Here is a 19,194-nt window from a genome sequence, read left to right on the forward strand (position 1 = left end):
TGGGGGAGGCACGTGGTGTGGGGAGCCCCGCTTCTCTCTCTGCCTATTTGATGTCGCCTTGCTCCATCAGCATGTTCTGACCTTTCACTTTAATCCGATCCTTTGAGGAATTTATAGCCCTGGCTGTATGGGTGCAAGGCCTCTTCTCTTCTCTTCTCTTCTCTTATCTTCTCTTCTCTTCTCTTCTCCTCTCCTCTCCTCTCCTCTCCTCTCCTCTCCTCTCCTCTCCTCTCCTCTCCTCTCCTCTCCTCTCCTCTCCTCTCCCTCTCCCTCTCCCTCTCCCTCTCCCTCTCCCTCTCCCTCTCCCTCTCCCTCTCCCTCTCCCTCTCCCTCTCCCTCTCCCTCTCCCTCTCCCTCTCCCTCTCCCTCTCCCTCTCCCTCTCCCTCTCCCTCTCCCTCTCCCTCTCCCTCTCCCTCTCCCTCTCCCTCTCCCTCTCCCTCTCCCTCTCCCTCTCCCTCTCCCTCTCCCTCTCCCTCTCCCTCTCCCTCTCCCTCTCCCTCTCCCTCTCCCTCTCCCTCTCCCTCTCCCTCTCCCTCTCCCTCTCCCTCTCCCTCTCCCTCTCCCTCTCCCTCTCCCTCTCCCTCTCCCTCTCCCTCTCCCTCTCCCTCTCCCTCTCCCTCTCCCTCTCCCTCTCCCTCTCCCTCTCCCTCTCCCTCTCCCTCTCTCCCTCTCCCTCTCCCTCTCCCTCTCCCTCTCCCTCTCCCTCTCCCTCTCCCTCTCCCTCTCCCTCTCCCTCTCCCTCTCCCTCTCCCTCTCCCTCTCCCTCTCCTCTCCTCTTCTCCTCTTCTCTTTCAGGTACCATTTTGCCGGGCATGATGGCTCACGCCTTTAATCCCAGCCCTCGGGAGGCAGAGGCAGGCAGATTTCTGAGTTCAAGGCCAGCCTGGTCTACAAAGTGAGTTCCAGGACAGCCAGGGCTATACAGAGAAATCCTGTCTCGAAAAACCAAAAAAAAAAAAAAAAAAAAAACCAAAAAACAAAAAAACCCCAAACATTTTGTTTAATGTTTTTGCACGTATGTATGTATGTATGCATGCATGCATGCATGCACATGTGCCACCGTACATATGGCCAGAAGATAACTTGTGGGACTCTGTTGAGAGGGTACTGACTGGAGTTTAACTACAGGTTCTCTGGCTTAGAAGCATCTTGCCACCCCTTTTTTAAAAAAAATGTTTGGTTTTTGGTGGTTTGTTAATTTGTTTGTTTTGAGTCAGGATCCCACTTTGTAGCTCAAGTTTGCCTGAAACTCTCTGTGTAGATAGGTGAGCTTTGTACTAACAGGGATCCACCCACCTCTGCCTTTCAAGTGCTGGAATTAAAGACCACGAATCTTAGTCCTTTTTGCTTTTGGTTTCCTCCCTCCCTCCCTCCCTCCCTCCCTCCCTCCCTCCCTCCCTCCCTCCCTCCCTGTCTCTGTGACTCTTTTGTTCATTCATTCTTTTTTTTTAAGATTTATTTATTTATTATTATATGTAAGTACACTGTAGATGTCTTCAGACACTCCAGAAGAGGGCGTCAGATCTCATTACAGATGGTTGTGAGCCACCATGTGGTTGCTGGGATTTGAACTCAGGACCTTTGGAAGAGCAGTCAGTGCTCTTAACCTCTGAGCCATCTCACCAGCCCCAGTTCATTCATTCTTTTTAATGTGTCTATATGTATCTGTTCCAGTATCTGCAGAAGGGGATTGGATGCCCTGGATTTGCAGTTACAGGTAGTTTGTGACCCACTTCACGTGGGAAGTGCTTTTGAGTCTTCTGCAGGGGTTCTCTGGCTTTCTTGTCTGTTTTAGAACTCTTGACTTCCAGATTGCATACATATTTGTTTCCCAAGCATTCTTTCTTTATTTCTTCCTCTAGGTCAGTTGAAGTCTCCATTGGAAGCTGGCCAGGTCTCTTCTGCATTAACTTGCCACCCCATTGGGGATGGCCTGGGGGCAGCAGATTTGGAGTTGAATTGCAAGTCAATGGGAGAAAACACGATGAAAACAGAACCTGTTTCTCCTCTTGCTGAGGTGCAGGAAGTTTCAACTGTTGAAGGTGTGTATGTACAGTTAACTTAGTCAAGCTTTATTATGTGCTTTGTTCTTTTGCTTTGCAAGTTTTTTTAAGTGCGTTTTCAATAGTTTTTTTTGTTTGTTTTTTTTAATACTTAAAGGCCTCCACAACTGTACTCTCCATATTGAGAGGCAGAAGTAGAAACATCTTAATAAGTTTGAGGCCAGCCTCATTTCCAGGGTATCACAGTGAGGCTCTGTCAAAAAAAAAAAAAACCCAAAAAACAAAAACAAAAACAAAAAACCTCCAGAAAACCTCCAGGTAGTTTGTGACCCACTTCACGTGGGAAGTGCTTTTGAGTCTTCTGCAGGGGTTCTTTTCGTGTGTGTATGTGTGTGTGTGTGTGTGTGTGTGTGTGTGTGTGTGTGTGTGTGTGTATGAAAAGAAAGAGGCAGAGACAGACTCTCAATAATGATGGTTGCTCTGGCTGTCCTGGAACTCACTCTGTAGATCAGGTTAGCCCTGAACTCACAGAGCTCTGCCTGCCTCTGCTTTCAGTGCTAAGACTAATGCTATGCTCCATTCATTTCTGATTTTGTTACATATTCTCTTTTGGTATTTTGGCTATGGAGTTACCAGTTTTATTGGTCACTTAAAAAGAAGTAACCTGTTTTGTGTCTCTTGTTTTGATTCTAACCAATTTCTCCTAACTTTCTAGAACTTTATAGTTGCTTTAGCAGTCACCTTTTTTTCTGTGTATGTGTTGTGTTGCCCATCTGTTCATTTAATGGGGAGATGTTATATGCATGCTCCAGACTTTATTCTAAACCATTCTTATTTGTGAATGTTCTGCATGGAACATGGAACAATGAACAGACTCATGTGGGGCCTTGACCTGTAGCTGTAACTTACATAGTCTTGGTGGCTGGTTGTCTGCTCTAAAGTGAACAGAAAGGTCCTTGTCACTAGAGTTTTAGTAGTAAGTGTTGCACTGGTAAGTTAACTAGGTCTGTTTACTATAACACCTAGAAGAGTTCTATCCTTCAAACTTAAGGGGTTTTGCATTTTGTTTTTTTAAATGCTTTTTGTTTGTTGAGACAGGGCCTACTATCCCTAAACAATTTTTCTGTCTCAGTCTACATGTACTGGGATTGCAGGCATAATCTTCCATGCCTTGTTCTGTTTCTTGAATAGAGAGTCACAGATGTATAATCATTTTTCTTTAGGAAGTTGTGTCTGTCCAACAGAATGGATAATCAAAATGTGGAGTCCACAAACCTTTATTGAATAAGCCATGTGTACCTGCTGTGGAGGAACTGAACTCAGAACTCACTCTCTGAGCCCTTCCTGTGTGCCAGAAGCTATTCAGTTTACAGAACTTTGTGGACTTAGTGTTTAGGCAGGGTTGGAAGAAGGACCTGGGAAGGTGGGTGGCAGGCAGACATTTGGAGGTGGGGGGGAAGCACTGTGTAGCCCAGGAGACTCTCAGATAATGTGGTTTCTGACTTAGTTTGCAGGTTTCCTAAGTGGGTTAAGGCTAAGCAGGGAAGTTGCTCTCAGTCTCAGCCATTTGCTTTGAGGAATCTGTGGAGTTCTTGACTTTCAAGTTAATCTAACTTCACAGTAGACAAAGAAGCAACTCAGCCAAACTATGGCTTATTAGTTTGTTCCCATATCCTGCCCTCCTTCCCTCTGTATCCTCCCTGCTGCTGCTGAACTGCTGAGGACACCATGGGAAAGAAGAGAGCAGAGTGCTGCCTTGAGGAACTTGGTACAGTGAGGGGCAGGGCCACCTCCTCCCAGGCACTTATCACAGTAGTGCCTTTACTCCTAGAAGGGGCAGCGTGCAGTCAGTGATTAGGACTGGGGAAGAAGGTCACCTTTGTAATTCTGTAGCTAAAAAGGAGAGGTATGTCGTCCTTGAAGCAAAATAATATTTCTGGGGTTTGTTTTGGAATAAAGGGTTTGTGGGAATACAGATGATACAGAAAGATTGCTGGTAAGAAGGCTGCTAAAGACACTTGAGCCAGGAATGCCTTATATAAGTGGGCAGGAAATGGGCTGGGTTGTCAGCAAAACAGCCACAGAGAGCAGGAGCGGCTCCGCCACTGGGCAGTGACTGTTCTCCAGGCTGCTGCCACAGCCTTGTTGTTTCTAAACCTAGGTGGAGTCATGCCCCTAGAAATGAGAAAGCAGCTGTTGGAGGCAACACTTCAAGTTCAGAGAGGACTCACCAGCAGGGGCAGCACTGCCATCTTGTGGAATAGATGGTCATGCTCTCATTTGCTTTGTGTGTATGTAGAAATCTATATTCTGGGCAAGAGCCAGGCAGTGTTCACTGGAACCAGATGCCTGGAGGTCAGGGGACAACCTTGTGAATAATTTCTTTCTTTCTACTTTTTATTTATGTTTTGGGAATCAAAATCACATTGTCAGGTGTACACAGCAAGTGCCATTACCAACCAAGCCATCTTGTTGGACTTCTAGGTATTTTTTCTGAGCATAGACAGTTGTGTATACATGTGTTCATATATGTATATTATATTTTTTCTAATGCTAAGGACTGAACCACAGATTACTCCTACTGAGCACACACTCTGCTACTGAGCTATACTCCCAGCTATGCCTTTTTCTTGTATAGTGCTAGATCGAACCCAGGGCTTTGTACAAGCCAAGCAAGGTGCACCACCGAGTTAGCACCCTCGGCCCTGTGTACTTTTCTTTTTCTTTTTTTTTTTTTTTTAGATTTATTTATTTATTATATGAGTACACTGAAGCTGTCTTTAGACACACACTAGAAGAGGGCATCAGATTACGTTACGGATTGTGAGCTACCATGTGGTTGCTGGGAATTGAACTCAGAACCTCTGGCAGAGCAGTCAGTGCTCTTAATCATTGAGCCATCTCTCCAGCCTGCAACTGTGTGCATTTTTAAGTAAGTCTTATTTGAAATTATCTCAGGTCTATGAAAATGTTGTAAATATAGAAGAAAGAAGAGTAACATGGTGGCTTACACACTCATAATGCCAGCACTTTGGGAGGCTAAGGCTGGAGGGTAACAGTGAGTTTGAGGCTATCCTGGGCTACCCAGTGAGTTTAACATCAACAGCAGTTAGTAGGTAGGATTTCTGTTACTTCCTTCTGTGAGGACAGAATGTGGTGGAGTGACAGCTGACAGGACAGAAGTGGTGCAGACACCGATAAAGCCACCTAGGACTCCTCAAGTGGGTCCTTCTCCTCTGGCTGCTCCTGTGCTTTCGTAGTTGGGGGGGGGGGGAGACAGAGAGATACTGCGAGACTGCCTCCCTTTATAGCCCCCAACCAGCTACAAAACCAAACCCACCATTGCCCTGCATCTCTCCCAGGTCCTGGGATTACAAGCAGGTGCGGCCTCACTGTTGTATCTGTTTTCTTAGTATACATTGTTCTAACGTTGACAGGAAAAAGCACAATGCCCCTTTATAATTTTTAATTAATTCTGAGACAGGGTCTCTTGTATCCTACATTGTCCTGGAACTTGTATAGATGAAAATATCTTCAACTCCTGATCCTCCTGTCTCCTTCCATTGTGCTGTGACTGTTGGCCACCAGAGCTTAGTGTATTCAGTGTTGGGAGCTGGATGAAGGCTTTGCAGAGCAGCCAGGCAGCTGTCAACTGATCTGGACCCCCTGAAATCCTTAACGGTTGGTTTATGTTAGACAGGGTCTTAATCTGCATTCCAGGTTTCATTTAAATTCATGGCAAACCTCCTGTCTCAGTCTCTTAAGTGCTGGGTTATAGACTTGAGTCATTATACCTGGCTCTTCCATTGTAGTCTCTTCTGAGATTGGAACAGCAGCCTCACATGTGCTCTATCTAGCCTCTATTCTCTTTCATGGTTGTTTAAAATTACATGATACAGTAGGTAGAGTGTGTGCTTAGCTTGGAGGAATACTGTTTAAACCTCAGCACCACATAAACCAGAAAAGGTAGCACACACCTGGCATCCTGCTCTCAGGAGGGTCACAAGCTCATGGCCAGACTGTATCTCATAAAGAAAAAGTTACAGCCATCTCTCATGGTGGTGTCACTCCTTTAATCCCAGCACTCAGGAGGCAGAGGCAGGCGGATTTTTTAGTTCGAGGCCAGCCTGGTCTACAGAGTGAGTTCCAAGACAGCCAGGGCTACACAGAGAAACCCTGTCTCGAAAAAACAAAAAAAAAAAAGAAAAAAGAAAAAATTACAGCCATCTCTTATGGGTGGTTGTGACTCCTTTAGTCCCCAGCACTTGACAGGCAGAGGCAGGCAGATCTTTGAGTTTGAAGCCAGCCTGGTCTAGGAGTGAGTTCTAGGACAAGGATTACCCAGAGAAACTGTCTTGAAGAACCAAAAATAAACAAATAGATTAATTAAATTAAAAAATGGAAATGCTATATAGTTTTAAGATTTGGCTGGTATTTTGAATTGAAATCTGTTTGGTTTTTCTTGGATTGTTTTTCATTGCTTCAGAGTGGAGAAAGTTACTCTTTCATATACCTGTAAAGTACTTTGTTATGGTATTATCGTACAGAACCTGTCAAAAGGTATGAATGCACAGAGCCACCTGCTTTCTTTGCCAACAAAAATGCCAGCTGTGTTAGATCTTGGTGCTGAGGCAACACCAGACAGTGAGAAGGGACTCTCTGATCTGGCTGGAGTTGTGGTAGGTGACAGGATCCAGCAGCAGAGGCTAAGAGCCAGCAGTGAGGTACAGCATGAAGTCATCGTGCCAGCAGTAGATGGCGTGTGATCCTGGCCAGAAGGGGCCATCTGGGTCCGTTCCCACATCCTGTGGGAGCTGGGTCTGGATGCAAGGGAAGACTGGGCTGAGCCAGGGCAGGGTGAGCAGAGGTGGGAGCTGGGAGCGAATGAATTATTAGTCACTGGGGCCAGGTGGCATTGGAGGCCAGTACTAAGGCTTTGTTGGGCAGTAAGGATTTTGGAAACAAGGTGCTGAGGGCCCAGAATTAGGCCAATCTGTGTATCATGAGTGTCATCTAACTGAGGTTTTGAGATATTGGCAGTGGGCATACAAAAAGAGGTTAAAGTAGGGCTAGAATTTTTCTTATTATTTTTTATGTGTGTGAGTATTGTCTGTATCTGTGTGTGCACCAGGTTCATGCCTAGTATTCTTAGAGGGCAGAGGGGAACTTCAGGACTCCTGGAATATAGGAGTTACAGATGGTTCTAAGTGACCACCTGGGTGCTGAGAATCAAACCCAGGACTCTGGAAGAAAGCAGCCAGTGCTGTTAACTGGTGAGACATTGCTCTGTTCCCCAAGATAGACATTTACAGTAAACAGAGTTTAAGGGCTGGGACTGGGATACAGTTCAGTCGTGCATGAAACTTGGGGTACAACCCTTTAGTACTGTAGCAGCAAAATGAAACTATAAAATTGCCAATCTTGTTTAAAAGCTTTTTGAAGTATGAGATAGTCTTTATTTATTTATTTAAAAAGGAAAAGAATAAAACATTGTCCATGTATGAATGATTTATAGCAGTACTAGCCTCCAAGAAGCTGAATGCTGCCAATAGCCAGGAAGCCCTATCTCTCTCTCCAGAGGACACAGATGAAAACACAGACCTAGCCAAACCCTTGCGTGTTCTGCCTGCAGGAAGGAGTTCAGGTGGCCCAGGTTCTTGATGAATAGGCCTGTACACAGGCCTAATTTCTGTATCACATGTCTAAGGGAAAGAAGGCTGCAGAGCCCGCTCTGCACTCTCTGTTACAGTATAATAGTACTACTCAGAAAATAGAGGCTTTGAACATACTTATTTTCTCATAGTCATTGATGTAGGTGGCTCAGCCAGAGATTGCCTAGGCTGGGCTTCCTTCTGAAAACTTTTGAAGAGGACCTCAGTCTTCAGCTGCTTGAAGATGATGACTGAAAGACTCAGCTTTCACTTGCACTTCTGGGTCATCTGTGCATTGGCCTCTGGGACGTCACCCCGAACCTGGCCTGTGTTGTTAAACCAACAGAGAGACTGTTCCTAGGACTTAAAGCCTCACAAACAGGAGGTACTGCCATCTTTATTGGAGACAACTTACAGATGCTACTCAAACTTGGGGAATTATACAAGGAGTTTAGGTTTAATGGAAGCCCAACTACCTGGGAAGTTAGTTGGGCACCAGGAGTTGAAGATTTGTAATCTTGGGCCATCCAAGTTTACTCCTGCATGTATTCTGCCTTCTTAGCGCCGCCATCCTTGATAGAAAAGAGCTTTTGGTTTGTCTGACTAGGGTCTTTGTCCTAGAGACATATAGCAGTTTCTTGCCCACCTGAGCCTGTGTGATCCTGGCACTGCCATCCCTCAGAGGCACCGAGGTGCCAGGCTTGCTTGTCTTGGCAATAAGCTATCCCATCTTCTGCTCAAATACAAAAAAGAATCAGGGATTTTAATTAGGGGGCAGTTTGTTTCTTTTTGTTTGTTTGTTTTTTCTTTGTTCTTTAGCTGACTTTGTTGTCTTTTTGGATTTTGCTAGAGTAGTAGACTCTCAGGTCCTATGTGTCCTGATTTAGTAGAGTCAGACCACACTTCTCTTGTAATCTGTTTATAAATGAGGAGATAAATGATTAGGCCATTGGTAATCAGTCTATAAAGCTGAAATTGAGTTGGCTCAGGAAACAATGCATTAAGTATAGAATGGTTGGTTAAACTTGGCCTGAAGCTTCCCTTAGTTACTGGGCTACTCTTTCATGGACTTGTGTAAAGACCTAAGGCGGTGGTGGCACACACCTTTAATACTCAGGGGACAGAGCCCGGTGGATCCCTGAGTTTGAGGCTAGCTTGGACTACAGATTTGGTTTTAGGACACCCAGGACTATACAGAGAAACCATGTCTTAAAACAATACCACTGCCGGGCAGTGGTGGCGCATGCCTTTAATCCCAGCACTTGGGAGGCAGAGGCAGGCGGATTTCTGAGTTCGAGGCCAGCCTGGTCTACAAAGTGAGTTCCAGGACAGCCAGGGCTACACAGAGAAACCATGTTTCGAACCCCCTCCCCCCAAAAAAACAAAACACCAAAGCCGTAAAAATATATATAAGTTTGCGCAGTCCTCGCACAAGAATTACAAAGTCCTTGCTGGACATATTGGTGTAGGATGTGATCCCAGCACTTGCAACGTGGAGGCAGGAAGTATGAAGTTTATAAGTAGCCTGGCCTACATAGCAAGAACTTATCTCAAATAAACAAAATTGCTGAAAAATGTTAATAAGTTCTTAGGCTAAAATAATCAGGTGGAGTTTATTAAGGATAATTGCAATTCACCATGTAGTTTTGTTCTAGCTACTTTTATATCAGCTTGACACAAGCTAGAGTTATATGACAGGGGGGAACCTCAATTGAAAAAACTCTTCATCAAACTCTTTTTGATATCTGTGGAGGCAGATTTCACCTAAATTTCCCAGAATGTTTATCCCAGACTCTTCCTTCTTAGACCTTAATTTTTAATAGAACCCATCCTTAGGGGAGATGTCATAGGTATTTTATAGACTGCTGACCTCTTTGCTATCCATCAGAGACCACACTAGATTCTAGGTCTTTTAGCTATAGAATCCACCTTCATGGTCACATGTATTTGTAAAGGAGATTCTAAGTAGTCACACTTTAAGCTTTATTGTGCACCTTGAATTGGAATGATTGTTGCCTGGAAACCTTTCCCCAAATTGTACTGTGTTTTAACTGACAATACCGCCTGATATTAGACTCCCAAAGTCTGGTCCAGGTTGACTAAACCAGTCTGAACTGAGTTTTCATTTTCTGGTCACTACCTGCATAGACACTTGCACAGTCAAATTCAGGGTTTCATGCATGCTAGGTAAACATTCTACTAATGAGGTACATCCCCAGTCCTAATTCATACTAAAAAGATAAAACGGGACTGGAGAGGTGGCTCAGAGTACTCACTGTTCTTGCAGAGGTGCTGGATTCCATTTCTAGCATCGACATGGTGGTTCCCAACCATTTGTAACTGTAACTCCAGTTACAAAGGATCCAACCCCCTTTTCTGGCCTCTTTGGGGGCATGAACATGGTACACATGAATCATGGAGTATACACATACACACACACACACACACACACACACACACACACACGCACGCACGCACGCACGCACGCACGCACGTTTTAAAGCCAGGCATGGAGGCACATGCCTTTAATCTCTACTCAGAAGGCAGAAGCAGGTGTGTTTGAGGTCAGCCTGGTGTACATAGCAAGTTTTGGGACAGCTTGGACTACATAAAGATTCCCCGACTCCTCCCAAAAACCTTTTATTGTCTCAATAAAAACAGCTCCTAAAATGATGGTAATGATTGCTGCTTCCACACAGTAGGAGTTTTGTGATTTATTTTGGATTTCATGGTTTTAGAAGTATGTAGACAAAACTGAGGGCTTTACAGGGAACTCTGTCCCCTAGGCTGGAATCTCAGTAAGGAGTTGGAGACCCAGTTCACATTTGGTTGATATTACATGTGTGCATAAGTGTTGCCTGCATGGTTCATGTGTATTATGGTCATGCCTGGTATGTCTTTCATGTATTCATCTCCGACTTTGTGCACAGTTATCTTTAACACTTCAGCTCTTTGGAATTGATGGCATTTGTCACTTTCATAGACAAGAAAGTGAAGAACCAGATTGATTTCTGCAGCTTAGACGTGTCTCTAAAGAGTTGACCTGGTGTGACTATCTAGTGAGGATTAAAGGTGGCCTGGGGGAGGGGAATGACACATTTCTCTCTTCTGCTTAATCCCAGAAAAGCTGCTCATTAGCACAAAATAATCCTGTAGAGTAATACTAGTCCATATTTACTGTGCCCTTAAATGCTAGGCAGCTTTCTCAAAGGCTCTTGACTTACAATTTATTCAGTTCTTGTAACTCAGTGATGCCTTTATTACCTCACTCTGCACATGTGCGAACTGAGGCCAGGGAGTAAGCTGGGACCCAGGGTTTGAAACAGACCATCCAGCTGTGAAGCCCACCCACCACTACAAAGCCTCTGCTGCTTGCTTATGTAGCTGGCTAGTGTGTGTGCAGGTGTGCAGTTTCCTTTGTTCTGAGACAGGGTTTCTCTGTGTAGCCCTGGCTGTCCTGGAACTCACTCTGTTGACCAGGCTGGCCTCGAACTCAGAAATCCACCTGCCTCTGCCTCCCAAGTGCTGGGATTAAGGGCGTGTGCCACCACACCCGGTGAGACTAACTTTGAATTTCTAATTCTCCTGCCTTTACCTCCTAGTACTAGATTACAAGTGTGCAACACCTCAGATTTTGCAGTGCTGAAGCCAAAGTCACTCTACCAACCAAGTCACCACATGAGCCTCTTGTTTTTATGTTTAATTCCCAGAACTCAATGTGATGGCTCACAATTTGTAACTCCAGATCCAAAGTACGTAACACAGGTCTCAAGCTTTCATGTGATACACAAACATACATGCAAGCAAAACAACCAAACATATAAAATTAAATAATAAAACTACATAAATGAGAGGTCTTTGTGGTTCAACCTAATAGATCCAAGAGGAGGAAATTTCAGAGACCCTGGGATGTACTTGTAGGGAATAAGTCTTTGATTTGTGTGTTCTTGTTTTTTGTTTTGAGTCAAGACTAGGTCTCAAGACTAGGTTGGTTTCCTGCTCACAGAGATTCACCTGTCACTGTTACCATGGCTGGTGCTGTTGTTTTAATTTTTTTTTTAAATGTAGAATTTTAGTGTTGGGTCTGACGGCTCCTATCTGGAACAGCAGCACTCTGGAGGCTGAAGCAGGGTTACACGGTGCTTGGCTCAGAAGCCACCTGGACTACAAAGGGAGCTGAGAATCCCTCCACTGGTGTCCTCTGGGGTCTGTGTCTGAACAGTGTGGGTCCCATCTCACTTAAGGTCACCTTCCCTCTTACCTGCTGCTATTTAAACCCTTTCTCCCTAACTTGTTTCTTGGTCATGATGTTTGTGCAGGAATAGAAACCCTGACTAAGACACTTAGTTTGACTTTAAGATTTAAACTTTTTTTTTTTTTTGGTTTTTCGAGACAGGGTTTCTCTGTGTAGCCCTTGCTGTCCTGGAACTCACTCTGTAGACCAGGCTGGCCTCGAACTCAGAAATCCGCCTGCCTCTGCCTCCGGAGTGCTGGGATTAAAGGCGTGTGCCCCCACTGCCCAAAAAGCATGTGACCTATTTCTAATGGAGAGTGTGTCATTGCATTAAGGGAACCTTTACATGTTTGGGTATTCTGCCTGCATGTTTATCTGTGCATCACATGAATGCAGTATCTTAAAGCATCCAGAAGAGGGTGTCAGATCCCCTGAGACTGGAGTGACTGGTTTGTGAGCCACCATGTGGGTGCTGGTAATTGCACTGGGTCTTCTGCAAGTGTAACTTAGTCTGGCCTTGAACTTGAGACCCTCTTGGTTCTGCCTCCTGAGTTCTTGAGTAACAGGAGTCTACTCTTAACACACAGCTTCTGAGCTGAGTTCTGAAGCATATGAAGACCTTGTGGTACGTTACCCCATCATGCGGCTTTACAGTCTGCTGCCCTCTGCTTATTTGACATTGGAGGCTTGCTCATTGACATTGAGGTTGCTCATTGAGTCCTCTGGGTTCTCACACTCTCCTGGCCGCCTACTTGGTTGCTTTGTGTGTGTGTGTGTGTGTGTGTGTGTGTGTATGTGTGTGTTTGTTTGTTTGTTTGTTTTTTAATCAGTACATGTGACATTTCAAAGCTTAGTAAACTCAAAGCTCTGTATAAATGCTATTGTAAAGCCCCTTCGGTTTCATAAGGAGATCTCTGGCTTTGTCCATACAGGCTGGTAAAGACTGGTGGTGAATCTGAGTCTGGTCCAGCTCACTGGCCACTAGGGCTGGCTTGCCATCTTGTTTTCTGCCCCAAGGTCCACAGTACCCTGTGGCTATTAGGCTGTTGCGATCAGTGTATCACTGTCCTCTTCCTAACACAGAATCAAGGTTGTTTCCTGAAAGTTGGGTTTGTCTCTCCAAACAGTGCTTTGGGAGGAAGCATCGTGTCTTGATGTCTCAGGCAGTGTGAACCTGCCATTCTACCACTCTCTGTGGTTGTGTGCTGACACACAGCCCATAATAGCTAGCACAAACCCAGAGCTCCTCACGTTCGTGTTTGTTTGTTTGTTTGTTTGTTTTACAGTTCCAAATACTTTGAAGAAAGTTGATGACTCTGTGACGTTGAATGTGCCAGCTGTGGACCTAGACCACAAGTTTCGATGCAAGGTTCTGGACTGTTTGAAATTTTTCCGCAAGGCTAAATTGCTGCACTATCATATGAAGTATTTCCATGGGATGGAGAAGTCACCAGAGCCAGAGGAGGGCCCAGGGAAGACGCATGTACAGACTCGGGGCTCTGCGGTGCCTGACAAGACAAGCCAGGAGAGCCTAACCAGGAAGCGGGTCTCTGCCAGTTCCCCCAGTGAGTATCTTGGCTCTGTGGAATGTCCTAGGAGGGCCCTGGCATTTCTTAGGTGGAATGCTGCAGTAGGGTTGAGTAGTGACATTGGAGGACTGAAGCCCTCCTGGAAGAGGCAAGCTCGGCCTCTCTCTGTTCTTGTGGCAGTGAGGGAGTTACTGCTGAAGGCTGTGGCATTCCTGCGATGAGTAGGAGCTCTAAAGTCAGCAGAAGTTGGCCCCAGAACAGATGGGTGCCTCTTGGATTCATGTCCCATCCTGTTCCTGACAGGAGAACAAAAGCTAACTAAAAAGATGCTTACTTCTGTCTGTTCCTGGGTGCAGGTGTGACCCCTCTAATCCTTTATTGCAACCCAAGCTGCCTTGTACAGAAACCACAGTGCACCCACACAGCCACACAAAGTCTCCCTTTCTGTCCTAGCAGGGGAACAGCCCGCCCTTCTTTTGAGCTTACTCTAAAACTAAAGAAGTTGAAAACTAGGTTTCCAAGGGTTTTTCAGAATGATTAATACCTTTGCAATAAATGACTTTGTTTTTTGAGACAGAGTCTTATTTATTCCAGGCTGGTCTTGAACTCCAAATCCTTCAATCTCTGCCTCCAAAGTGCTGGGATTACAGAAGCATACTGCTATAGCCCTCAAATTTCCAATAAACTCTACAGTCTTCTAAAGTTATTTGCATCTGAGATTGTAATATCACTACATAGGTTTTGTTTGTTTTGGTGAGATGTTTTATACTAAAATGTGTATGTATTGAGCTAGGAGGATGGCTTAGTGGGTAAAACTTTTACTGTGCACATGAGAACTACAGTTTGGATCTCCAGCACCAATGTGAAAATGCTAGGTGCAGTGGTTGTATCTCCAGGGCGTATAAGATGACGATTCGTGGGACAGTGGGGCAGAGCCATGGGATCTAAGATCTCTGGCGCAGTGAGAAGGTAGTCTTTAGTTGTGTTAGGAAGTCTCAGTGTATCAGGGCTACTTTTGTTCATGCATGCTGTGTAGTTACCAAGAATCTGAAACGTGTGTAGTACACTGTTTTTGAGTAGCCACAGTTTTAAAAATGAGAAAATAAATAGTGCTTTTAATAGTATATCCAAAATGGTCTTGTAGCACCTTGTGGCAATTTTGTCGATGACAAACCATGTATACAACTATAGTGTTAAAAAAATTATGTTGTCTGGTGACATTGCAGCCATCGTAGTTTGTGCAAGCACAATCTGTGACATCTGGACAGTAAAGTCACCATGAGTTTCTCAGAACATACCTGTGTAGTTGACACATAACTTAACCATTTTAGTGTGTGTTCTACATAAAAATCATGTCCTCTCTAGTTTATATACTTTTCCTAGAAGTCAATCTTTAAAAACCATAATGTGTTTTCTACTTAATAATCACAAGTCAATACAAACTAGCCTTGCACTTTAGGTGCCTAGTATCTGTGAGCAAGTGGCTAATGGTATTCAGTTTATTGGCCTGTGTGGATCTACTTCCCTTCAGCTGGTTTTGTACTTGAGGAGACTAGCAGCTGAGTTAGAATGAGCAGCTCAAGGGAGACCAGGTGTGGGGCCACTAGGAAGAGAGGATCTTTGTGAGCCACAGTGAGGGTAGCCACAGTGGGGGGCTGCTCAACACTGCCTCTACCTCAGTCTTATGTAAGCCCCAGCAGGGGATGGCTGCTTTCCAGAGAGGAATTCTATAAACCAGATTGTAGACTAAGGACCAGAATCCTGCGCCTGCTCTTATGAAACAGAGATCACCACAGGGAAAGTTTCTTATTGAGCAGATGATCAGAATTCTGGAATCAGAATTGCTCCAGGCTAAAGTAGATCAGCCTGTTCACTTTGCAGGAATGTATTGCCATGCACTGCCAAGGAGACCAAGGTCAAACTCCTCTGCTGAGAAGTGCTTATGGTTGAGGGTGCTCTGGAACAAAGACGCAAAGGCTGGTTTGTTTCTCTTGTTTAAGAGGTGCTTGATATATTTAGCATCAAACAGTGGCCTTTTTGGAGACAAGATCTCACTATGCAGTGCTGACCAGCCTGGACCATGTTGATCTTGAATTTACAGAGATCTGCCTGTCTCTGCTGGGGTCAAAGGTTTGTATCATTGTCTCTGGCCAAACACTGATATTAATGCTCTTTAAAGGAAGAGAGGAGATCTGCGTGGTGATGGCACACACTTTTAATGCCAGCACTCATGAGGCAGAGGCTGGCAGATCTCTGTGAATTTGAAGCCAGCCTGGTCTACAGAGCTATTTTAGGACAGCTAGGGGTACACAGAGAAACCTTGTCTTAAAAACTCAAAAAAAAAAAAAAAAAAAGAAAGAAAGACAGACAGACAGACAAGTGTGTCCCTGCTAGCACACAGTCTGTCTGGTACACAGTAAACAATGCTGATGGCTGCAGAAAATAACTGGGCTGTGGTGCCCACAGTTTCATTCGGTCTAAAGCCATGCTTCCCCAGGATAAGAAGGTGGTGCAGTTGAGACTGGCAGTAGGCAGTAAGCACAGTGGCTTTCCCTTCCCTTCCATGATGCTTTTTCTAGGTTAAGCCTCTGCCTGGGAGCCTGGGGTATGGCTCCGTGTGTAAAGGTAGTCTCTGCAAAGTCAGTGGCAGGAGTTCATCATGGGAACTGCGGTGAAGAGAATGGGATACTTCCACGCCTGTGCAAGCATTTCTCTCCCACAACTCTAGATGCTGGGGATCTAGATTCAGTTAAGGTGTCTCTAGTGTGGTTCTAGTGAAGGATCTCATCCCTGCATCCTCACACGTATCTCTGGGTCCTACTTAGAAGGACACTAATCCCATCAGGAAGTTGCTACCCTTATGATTGGGGTCACATTATACTTCCCATGTGGGGACCAGTGTTACAGAGCTCATGTCCCAAGACTTCTAGAAGATAGATTGCAATTGGAGTCCCACATATGGTTTAATAATAAAGACACGTTGCCATCTATGTAGCTTTAGGCTGTTGGCCTTTTTGCTGAGGCAGTCTCTCAGCTAGCTTCTAACTTAACCTAGCCTGCCTGCCATTGCCTCCCTCCACGTGGCTCTCACTGCTCCATCCCCCTCCCTATTCCTTCATCTATGGATCTGTGTCTCCTGTCTGCCTGGTCTGTAGTTCTGCCCCAGACTCTTTATTCTACAGAAAGCCCCATTCCTTTCTCCTACAAAGAAGCTGTTAGCATAGTGAGAGAGGGTCCACGCTCACTCGCTTACTCATTCTGAGCGATGATGAGCAGCAGGATGAGGCCCAGTCCATATTGTCATGTTGCCTGTTGGCCAGATTGAGGGCACTGTGACATTCCTTGAATGACCTCATCCCAGGCAGCTGGCTTTTTCACACTGTCTTCTCAGAGAATTCTCTTTTGGGCTGGTAAGGAAGTAGCTAACATTTATATATAGGATGTAAGTTAATGGTCCATAGAAATGATAATACCAAATATCCACAAAGTGCTGCCTGCTCAGTAGTTAATAATTGATAATACAGGGGTGGTGGGCTGGAGAGATGGCTCAGCGGTTAAGAACATTGACTGCTCTTCCAGAGGTCCCGAGTCCAATTCCCAGCAACCACATGGTGGCTCACAACCATCTGTAATGGGGTCCGATGCCCTCTTCTGGTGTGTCTGAAGACAGCTGCAGTGTACTTATATAAATAAAATAAATCTAAAAAGAAGAGGAGGAGGAAGAGGAGAAGGAAGAGGAGGAGGAGAAGGAAAAAGAAAAGAAAATACAGGGCCGTACCTACATAGCCATTTAACACAATATATGGGTATAGGTCATCCCAATATTATATGTATACACGCATATATGTATGGATGTGCATATATGTACACATACACTTTTTTTTTCCTGCAAGAGTTTCACAAAGTAGTCTAGCTGGCCTTGAACTTTACTTATTTATTTAAAAATTCTATCTATGTATTTGAGCAATAGATTCTTACTATATAACTCTGGTTGTCCTGGAACTTTCTGGCTTTGAACTCACAGAGATCTGCCTGCTTCTGCTTCCTTAGTGTCGTTGGCAAACATTCCTATAAAAGACCAGATAATAATATCAGCTTTGAAGTCCTTAAGTCACTGTGGTCACTCTTCAGCTTGACAGCTGAAGCAGGAAGGCAGCTGTGGGCAAACAGTGAATGAGCACTGCACACTCCACCCAGACTCAGTCACTGTCCCAGGCAGCAGCCCAGACCAAAAAGGCCTGGAGTGGTGGAGTGGTCTTGTCTCCCCCAGGGGCAGGAAGGGGCTCTCCTGGGCAGGAGCAGGTCCAGGATTGTGTGTTGGTTTTTTGCCTAGGCATACTAAGATAACTAAGAGAATAATAAGATCCTAGAACTGAAGACAAAATTCTAAATAACAACTCCTGAACATGTGCTTAATTTTAGCTGCAAAAGAGAAGGAAAAGACTAAAGAGAAGAAATTCAAAGAACTTGTGAGAGTGAAGCCAAAGAAGAAAAAGAAAAAGAAAAAGAAAACCAAGCCTGGTATTTTCCATGGAGGGCTTCCCCACTTAGGAAAGACCAGGAGGCCTTTCGTAGGGCTGTGGGCTCAGCCTAGCATGGGTCCTGGAAGAGGGTGTGGGTTGAGGTTGAACGTACAACCAACTCTTACAGAGAGTTAGTTTATTTACTACTATTGCATGTACATTATGATGTGTGTAAATGAAGGTGTCCACATGTACAGTGCATGTGGAGAGGTGAGGACAACTTTCAGGAACAAATTCTCCCATTGTGGGTTTCTTATATGGCAAGTATATTTCCCCACTGAACCATCTTGCTGGCCCCTCGACCAAGTCTCAGAAAGTTTGACTGGCCTTTATAAATGCCTCCCACTTGTACCATTGGCCAGTGTGTCCTGTCACAGGGAAGGATATAGGTGTGTAGGTAACCCCCGACCCCTTATGTTTCGTGAGACATGGTCTTTGTTACTGTCTGAGATTGCTCTCAGATTCTCAGTCCTGAGCGTGAGCATCCGAAGCGCTGAGGTTCCGTGCATGGATGATCTTTGAGGTTTACTTACATAGCTGTCAGTCAACTCTCAAGAAAACCTGCCGTTGTTGAAAACAAAACTTTGAAGAAAATCTCTGCTGTGACCTTGGGAGCTAAATAGAAGCCATGTTTTATTATCCGAGTCCCTTCTGGCTTATGAAATCCATTTTACCAGAAAAGGAAAGGGGTGGGGTGGGGAGGAAGTGTTCTCAAAGGTGACTGCCCTTCACCCCTCTCTATGGTGTGCTGCACCTCCGAGCTTAAAGGCTGTTATTGGATGGGGTTGCTTCTGGGATGCCTGAGGATGCCTGAGTTGCTCATTTGTGTCTGATGCTATTCTTGTAGAATGTCCCTGCAGTGAGGACATCAGTGATACTTCCCAGGAACCTTCTCCACCCAAAACATTTGCTGTCACCAGGTGTGGGTCCTCACACAAGCCTGGGGTCCATATGAGCCCGCAGCTCCATGGTTCAGATAATGGAAACCACAAAGGGAAATTGAAAACCTGTGGTAAGAGCTCATTCTCAAATGATGGGCTGTTAGAAAGTATATGCTATATGATCATGGCTGTGGTTGAGTGTACTCAATGATTGGAAGTAGTCAGAAGGTCTAGCCTTATCCCTGCAGTTGGCTCTGCCTCTCTCCTTATTGTGTGCAGAAATCTGAAGGTGGCTGTGGACAAAAATGGCTATAAGCCAGGTAGGTCCTGGTGGGCTGAGGATAACTAGGGGGCATTTTAGAGTCCTTGGGG

General features: G+C 45.0%; 1 protein-coding gene across 4 annotated transcripts in view; it reads left to right on the forward strand.

The window, feature by feature from the left end:
• Positions 1 to 19,194, forward strand: part of Phf20 (PHD finger protein 20) — a 113,307-nt gene that overhangs the window by 77,979 nt on the left and 16,134 nt on the right. For all 4 annotated transcript variants that reach the window (NM_172674.2, XM_006499338.4, XM_006499339.2 and 1 more), the window contains 4 exons: positions 1,864 to 2,043; positions 13,176 to 13,454; positions 17,841 to 17,939; positions 18,789 to 18,953. In NM_172674.2, coding sequence (NP_766262.2) covers positions 1,864 to 2,043; positions 13,176 to 13,454; positions 17,841 to 17,939; positions 18,789 to 18,953 — 723 coding nt within the window. The remainder of the gene's footprint in view (positions 1 to 1,863; positions 2,044 to 13,175; positions 13,455 to 17,840; positions 17,940 to 18,788; positions 18,954 to 19,194) is intronic.

Source organism: Mus musculus, chromosome 2 (assembly GCF_000001635.26).
Source record: "Mus musculus strain C57BL/6J chromosome 2, GRCm38.p6 C57BL/6J".
Lineage (NCBI taxonomy): Eukaryota > Metazoa > Chordata > Mammalia > Rodentia > Muridae > Mus > Mus musculus.